General features: G+C 33.2%; 1 protein-coding gene across 1 annotated transcript; it reads right to left on the reverse strand.

Moving 5' to 3' along the window:
• Window positions 1-1,000: 1,000 nt before the first annotated feature.
• LOC105141438 (probable WRKY transcription factor 31) lies at window positions 1,001-3,783 on the reverse strand. Its single transcript, XM_011048661.1, has 6 exons — window positions 3,288-3,783; window positions 3,078-3,179; window positions 2,807-2,977; window positions 2,300-2,692; window positions 2,101-2,214; window positions 1,001-1,992 (listed from the first exon to the last, which is right to left on the reverse strand). Exons 1-6 carry the CDS (start codon window positions 3,639-3,641, stop codon window positions 1,306-1,308), a joined length of 1,821 nt encoding a protein of 606 aa, XP_011046963.1. The 5' UTR covers window positions 3,642-3,783; the 3' UTR covers window positions 1,001-1,305.
• Window positions 3,784-8,232: the final 4,449 nt, after the last annotated feature.

Below are 8,232 nucleotides of genomic sequence, written 5' to 3' on the forward strand. Positions count from 1 at the left end.
ATTTTGAAAGCCAGAGATCATGAAAAATCATCTCAAAAACCCCATCAGCAACACAATCAAACAAGTCCACACCGAAACCTCTAGGTTCATTTCATTAATTTGTCAAAATCATAGTTGAAAGTACTTTCTTAATATTTACTTCTTTTCTCTTTCTTTTTTTCCCTCTAGAGGAAAATTGAGAGTTTTGCAAAAGATGATTATAGAGAACAATTTCATGTAGGGAGGGAGGGAGAGTTTTTCATCATCTATCCAAATAATAAAAACTAAAATGGTGTGAAAATAAAAAATAATGAATGCGCAAGTCCTCGGATCACGCGATGTGCGAAAACCGTTGGTAAAGTTAAGGAGAGTAAAAGGTCCTTCCATGTACGGTGGATAGATTGAAGAGGTACGGTTGTGACCCACCAAGCTCCACGTTCAATTATCCAAGAACAAGTAAAAATCTTATATAATATATATTCACATGATTGAATCAACATGAGCATGCCATGATGTCAGTGAGAACCAATCAAGGGATACTTTGCATGGAAAGTCAACAATCGTATCCTAGTTTATCCAATTAAATTAATACCTCTTCACCACTCTCCACGAAACTTACCAAATCTCCACATTATTTCTTTTCTTCATGGGTCCAAATTTGACCCTAGAAAGATAGCTTTCGCAATCCAACTTTGATACATTCATTCATCACCCCCCACATGTTGTGGTTGCCTAGAAGTCTCCTCAAAGTCCACTCTTGCAGCCTAGCCAAGCCTTCCTTCTGTCTTACAACACAAACATTTTACGTGTCAAACAGTTGTTCTTGGTCTAGCCGTAGTTCTTGACTGCTTAGATCAGCAAATAGCTCCTCTTCAAACCTTATTCGTTGATTTCTTGACTTGTAATTTATTGTTTTTGTTTTCTTGCGCACATTGTTTCAAGGTTGATGAATAAACAAGTCATCGGGGTATGAAAACGAGAAAGAAATTAAGGGAGTCATTAATGGATAAGACATTGATCATTAATGGAAGATGGGAAACTTATATGCTGATCATTTTTTTGTGTATTGATCAATGATCATCTTCTTCACTGAAAAATCTGAAACAGATTATTGAACAAGAAATGACAAAAAGAATGAAGCTTTGTGTTTTTACTTGATTTCTATCCCTCCCCCACAACAAAGACAAGAAAAAAGAAAAAGAACAGAAAAATATGAACATCTGAACCTCATTCTCATCCCTTAAAAATAAAGGGATTAAAAAAGAAAAGAAAGAAATTAATTAACTGTTCATAAGAAACAAAAAATTTAATAAGAGACATGTCTAATTAATTTCTGTTGCTTGTGTTGGTGGCATTGCTATTGCTGTTGTTGTTGTTGTTGTTGGTGTTGGTGGTTGTGGTGGTGGAGTTGCTGTTAGCACCACCAATGATGGAGCTGATGGCAGCTGCAAGTGCTGCAGTGAAATTAGGATCAGCGGTGATGGCGGCAGTGGCAGCACTTAATGTGTCATGAGACAGGGAAGGTTGTTGTCCTGAGTGAAATATTTGGGGTTGAGCTTGGTGGCCTAATTGCGATGACACTGTATCTTGAGACAAATGGAGACCGGAGAATTTTGATTGGTTGTAAAGGGCTTGACCAAAAACCTGAGGCAATTGTGGAGCTGTGACTAAGGCAAAATTCTGGGGTTGGCCTGGGAAAGGGACTTGGAAATGTGTCGGAGGTCTTTGGAATTGTAGAGGGTTTGTATTTTGAGTGAGGTCTAATGTTACAGTAGGGAACGGAGCTGAAGCTGAAATCGTTGCCATACTTGATGAGCAACCTGGGAGTATTGCTCTTGCTAGCAAATTTGGGTTCATCATGCCATCTGCACTTGACATTGATCCTGAAAGTAACATAGTTGCAGCTGCTGCTGTTGTTGACGCCATTGTCATTGCAGCTGGAGGTAGAGGGTGGTTGTGATTGCCTTCATAAGTTGTGATCAAGATTGTCTTATCCTCCGCGCAACGTTGAACCTGCAATTGATAATCAAATTAAATCACATTAGTTTTAGCCATGATTTTTCTTGAATTATAGACACAATATCATTTCAAGTGAGAATCAAGAAATGGACTAAAACATACTTGTTTGCGAACTGGACAACCAACTGCCATGGTGCACCGATAATAAGCTCTCGGACATGGATTTCCTTTCGCCATCTTCTGACCGTATTTTCGCCATTGGCAGCCATCAGAGATCTGGAATTGATCAAAACTTTAATTAGTTCCATACTAATATTTCAAAATTCAATGAAAATCTTGAACAAGTCTAGCTATTACATACCATGGGAGCCTCCGATCGTGCACGAACCGAGACACGGGCTTTTCTCATGGTTGCCTCGGCAGATTGTTCAATAGCCTTGTTGGCAGAACTAGCAGGATTCAACTTTTGAACCTTGTTGGGATTCCAGCCTTGTGATTCTGATTCAGGACTCTCGTCTCCAATTCTCTTTCCATCTCGGAAACTAGAATTCTCTTGATCATGTGGAGCCATCTCAAGTTTACCATTGTTTTTCGTCGAAGCTACTTCGAAATGATTTTGAGGTGTTACAGAACGAGTCCTCTCTTCGGACGATGAATTGGATATCTCATCAGTCTCAGCTGAAGGTCCTAGATCCATGAATTGTCTAGGCACCATCTCATGTTTCTTTTCCTCGGAAGATTTTGCATCCACAGTCTGAACACATCAAAAACAAATAATTTAAGCTATTCGGACCAGCATAGTGTGTAGCACAATCATCATGTCAAGAACATGCGCTTGGAATTGTAATAATTACAGAAAATTAATCACCTCCTGTTTTTTATCACTTTCAACTCCATGGTTCCGTTGTTGTTGTTGTTGTATCAATGCTACAAAATGCATCTGCAAGGCACTGTAATTGTTGGTTACTTGACTAAGCATGTCTTTCAACCTTTGATTTTCTGCGTTCATTTTTTGAAGTTCCACTTGCAATTGTGCTAGCTGCCACATATACAAAAAAAATCCTTAAAGTGGGAAATCTTCAAAAAATAAAAAATAAATCAAAATCGATCTCTTTTTAATCTTGTTAATTAATTATTACCTCAACATTCTTTGATCTCTTATCATCACCGTCAGATGAAACTCCATCATCCACAGTTGATTGATCACTTCTAGCGTTAGCAGTTAGAAGGTGCAATCCAGTCTATATTTAGAAACCAAAAGAAATAAAAAATCAATATCTCTATTTGTAGAGAACCTATAATTAAGCCATAATTCAAAAAATATGTATATATATATATATTTCTCTTACATTTACATCAAGAGGAGCACTGGACCTTGGAGCAACTTCAGCAAGAGAATTCTCCTTCTTAACAATAACACTTGTGGATTTAGAATCATGGCCATGATCAACCCTATTGATCTTCTCCTTAAAGAAGTCCACTTCTTGAGCAGCAGCAGATGATACCTCTTCCTTGCCGGCAGAAAGACTAACCGGAAACTGAAACATACTATTATTAATATTCCTAGAATCTGCCATGTTATGATCAGAACTGAAGTCCCTTTTGACCTTCAAAAAAGAGCCAACCGGGCTGTTGTTGCTGTTGTTGCTAGAGAAGACAGAAACGGGATCAGAAGCAAGAGTAAGACCCCATCCTTTGTCCATAAATGAAAGCAAGAAAGAGTGAAAAAATAGGTAACAAGAAGAAATGCAAGAAAAGAAGAGAGATTTTCTTGAGAGAGAGAGAGAGGTGTTTGTCCCCGTGTGTGTGTTTCGTGGGCAAAGTCTTTGAAGTCTTTTACCGGTGCAATGAGCTCGGCTATAAAAAGGGTTAGAAGGGTGGACCAAAAAAGAGAGAATTTATTTTTTTAAAAAAAAAAATTAGTTTAATTTTTTTATTTAGAAATTGATGGGATTTTTTATTGGTTGCGTCAGGTGGTGCGTCAGGACTTCTCCAGCTGGCAGTAATGGCATATTCTTATAGTAGCCTTGCCGCAGCATGTTTAGACTTTTAGTGACTTGGCAATAACTGGTTTGTAAATGGATACCCATATAGATTAAGTGGATAATCCATCTTCGCCATGACCTCTAATAATATCTTGATGCTAATATTTGAAAAAATAAAAATAAAAATTATAGTGTTAAAAATAGATTTTAGCTAGATATTTTATGGTATTTATACTATAAATTTTATAGTTTGAATACTATAAATTTTTTTATTTTAATGGCAAAATTTAAGTAAATTTTTTTGTGATTGTTTCTTTTTTAATTATTTTTATTTAAAAATTATGTTGTAACATTGATCACTTGTTGTATCATATCTATCTATAATTATTCTTTCCATTCATGATGTAAATGTGATTAGGTTTCAAGTATGCAAACCATAGCCATGGAGTTCTCAAACTATAATATAGTATAGTGAGTTGTATATGAAACTATATTTTATCTTAATTATAATTTTAAAATATATTTAATTAATATATATATATATATTAGAGTTTTATCTAAATTTTATTGAATTTTTTTTTAAAATATTGGTTATGGAGTACAGATTGACTTTTCAACCTCCCTAAATTTCTAGTAAACTTATATGTCGGCAAATCTCAACTGTTAGGATGTTTTCTACCCATTTATTGATAAATATTATCCCATAAAATTCAAATACCAATAATGATGACTAGAAATCTGAAAAAATAAAAATAAAAATAAAATATGGATCCGGGTATGAAAATTGGGAAATTAAAATATGGATCCGGGTATGAAAATTGGGCATGGGTTGAATGGAAGCAAATTTTATAAAATGTTGACAAGATTCGTATAGTGAGGTTTCGTCTCCATTTCATCAAGAAAGACTTTTGACTCTTTCATAAATCAAAAGAAAAGGAAAAAGAAAAAGAAAAAGAAAATATTTCTGAATCCCACCGCCCCTTATTGTGCGGCGTATTCCACGTGAGGAAATTCAATTAGCCAATTAAAATATTGTATATTTTATTTATTAAGCATGAGCGGGAGAAGCCTAGTCAACGAGATTGACGGCCAGGCTTGGTTATGACTGGAGACCGGGGTGGACAGTTGCCTAGTCTAATGGTGGGTCCCATTCTTACATGAAGTCACCCACGTTTTAGATCTGCTCCCCGGTAACGATGTTCTTTGTTTACCGGTGGGACCGAGTCACTTGCTATGGCCTTTTAGTTCTCTCTCTTTCAAGCTTCTCTTTTTACACCTCTCAAGTCTCCACCATGTTTATCCTATTATAGTTTTTTTTTTTAAAAATAAAACGAAAATAGGTAGATGTTATAATGAAAATTTAAGATTTTCTACGGGAAAAAATATTTGACTAAAAATATAAAATAAATTTATTTAGTTTTAAAGTAAATTTATGTATTTTTAAAATAAAAAATATGAGAAAGTACTTTTTTTTTTGTTTTCATCTTTTTTCTTTTTTCTTTTTTCTTTTGGAAATAGTAATCAAATGTTATTTAAAAAACTATGTTTAAATGAGTTTCTTCGTTCATACAAGGATTTGTTACTTGATTTTCAGACAAGTGATTATTCTTAGATAAGAGTTTATTAAGTCGTGGATATAATTATATACTGATCAATATCAGTAATTACATAATTGTTTAACAATATTGAACATGGGGTTTAATCGAGATTTCATATGCATTCCAATTTTCCCTAATCCAATGTTTTAATTAATAATAGATTCTCTTTCACTTGCAATGATATATATGGTAAACATTTAAAAAACCATGAATAATTCATTTTTAAAACTATAAACGAGCTCATTAAGAGAACTTCTTATGAAAAACTTAACATTACTTGTAAATTAAATCACATGAAAATTCACGTATTAATTAATTCATGGAGACCAAATCAATTAGATTGATTTAGAAAATAAATTATCATTATAAAATTTTCGGTAGGTTATTTTATTACGTAAATACTTATTCAAATTACTTTCGTAAGATGAAAGTATATATATGTGTGTGTGTGTGTGTGTGTATAACAGCAGAGCTTAGTCCAAGCTCCACTCCTTTTTTCTAATTATGTCTTCTATGTGCCAATATTACCTAGCCATCTCCATGTTTTGACATCCCAACTTTTTCAATTTTTACATTTCGTTCCTTATATTTTTTTAAATATTTTTAAATTAAAAAATATATTAAAATAATATATTTTTTAAAATTTTATTTTATTTTTGACATCAATAGATTAAAATTAGTAAAAATATTAAATTAATATTTTTTCAAAACAAAATATTTAAAAAAAAAAGTTATAATACAAAAACAATCAAGGACATCCTATATCACAATTCACGAATCGTAAATCTATTAAAGATCTCACTATGGTTTCTTCTAGCCTCAAGTTTTGACCATATGAGAATTTCTGCACAAATTTCTTCATCTATTGAAAGCTTTGCTAGCAGCTCCCTTTTTTTTCCTTTTCCTTTTTCTTTTTATTGGAGATACGTGTTTGCTTTCATTGCATTGTTAGATGTCTATATCTCTTGGCCATATTTCTTGGCTTGCTACTTAACCCAAGCTTTCTCTTCTTTTTATTGCACACGGGTTTTCAACATCTAATGACGTTCAAGTGCTTTACTCCTCTTTCTCTTCACTTATGGTACCTTTTGAAAATCTTGCTCGTGAGGTTCAAGACAAGACAAAAACGATGATGGCCAACGGCTGGCTTACATGGTTGGTAGACATCCTAAACCCTAAATATCTACCTTTCTTCGCCTCGACTAACTAGAGTTTTCAAGAGAGAAGAAACTTCAATGTCAGTTTTAAAACATTGCTAACATGGGAAAACGTTGGCCACCAATTGACCCCTTGGTTAACATCGATCTCTGGAAAACGTATAAATATTGCTCTCCAAAGCTTCACTTTTTACCAAACTCGTGAATTGGACTTGGAATGGAAATTCATTGAATAGTGGAAATTAAAGTTTATCCTGATTGCGTGCATGTAACGAGGACATTGATTTAGGTAGAAAATTGTGGTTGCGCCCAAAGAAAAAGAGGAAAGGGGCCACGAAAAAGAAGAGGGATGCTATTCAAAGACATCGAGAAAAGTTGGGGCTTGGTTCGTATAATTGAGTTCGATCAAGCTTCATTGTTAGACAAAGAATAGAAGGCATTTGTCGTGGGGGAGGAGGGATATATGTGTGTGTGAACCAAGATTGATATACAGTGCCTAACTACTTACGTACAAACGAGCATGAGGGGAAATGCCGACAATATCGACCTGTCCACTTGCTCGGAGTAAAACAGTCAAGGATTATTCAATATAATGAAAAGACAACCTTTAGAGAACTCGAAATGACATGGAGGCCTTGTCTTCTTCTTCTTTTTTAAATTTGTTTTCCTTTAATTTTGAGTCTTTCTAACATTTGTTCTTCTGCCTAGAGTAAAGTTAATAAATTAATCATTAATATTTTTCTTCTTATTATTTTGGGCTTTCAGTGTTTCGTTTATCGAGTACTTTATTGAATATTGCCTTGCGATTATTTTTCAAATTTGTTCTAATTAAAATTCTAAATAAAAAAAAAATCGAAGTGTCTTTGTATACAGATTGACTTACAATCCAACGTATAATTGTCAATGTATATGAATTTTCGATTGATGACTTTTTAAATAGACAAAAATATATTAATTTGAAGGATAATATTCTATAAATCATATATATTGACCATTAATGGCTATTAATTGGAGAAGGCAGGATTGGAGGAATCCCAGTCTAGATATTAATTAGATTATATCAATTCAACTACTATGTATTAAAAACATGTCAATGTATATATAAAAGAAACAGTTTTTTTTTTTTCAAGCGGTACCTACCAATCATCAAAAAAAAATTTCAATTTATTTAATTATTTTCATAATTTAGTGAAATATAAAAACAATTCTTTTTTTTTTCAGACTGGGTTTTTCTTTTTTCTTTTGTTTGCAAATATAATGTTTTTTTGTTGGATAACAAATAATTAATAGAGCCCGATTTAAAATATTGATACCTAATTCTTGTGCATTACTTGCCCTATATATCTATTCTATATCATCGATCTTTCATGCTAATGAATTCTTTAATGTTCTATTAGAAATACATGTATTAATATTATTGTGATTAGCGGCTCCAATTAAGCTGCGAAGGCATCTTTGAATAGCTTAATCAACTAATTTTGTCTTGGTTTTGAATTTTATTTTGATGCACTGTTTTACTTTTAATTTTTCATCTCTCGCTAGTATTTTAATTTG

Source organism: Populus euphratica, unplaced genomic scaffold, assembly GCF_000495115.2.
Source record: "Populus euphratica unplaced genomic scaffold, PopEup_1.0 scaffold119.1, whole genome shotgun sequence".
Classification (NCBI taxonomy): Eukaryota; Viridiplantae; Streptophyta; class Magnoliopsida; order Malpighiales; family Salicaceae; genus Populus; species Populus euphratica.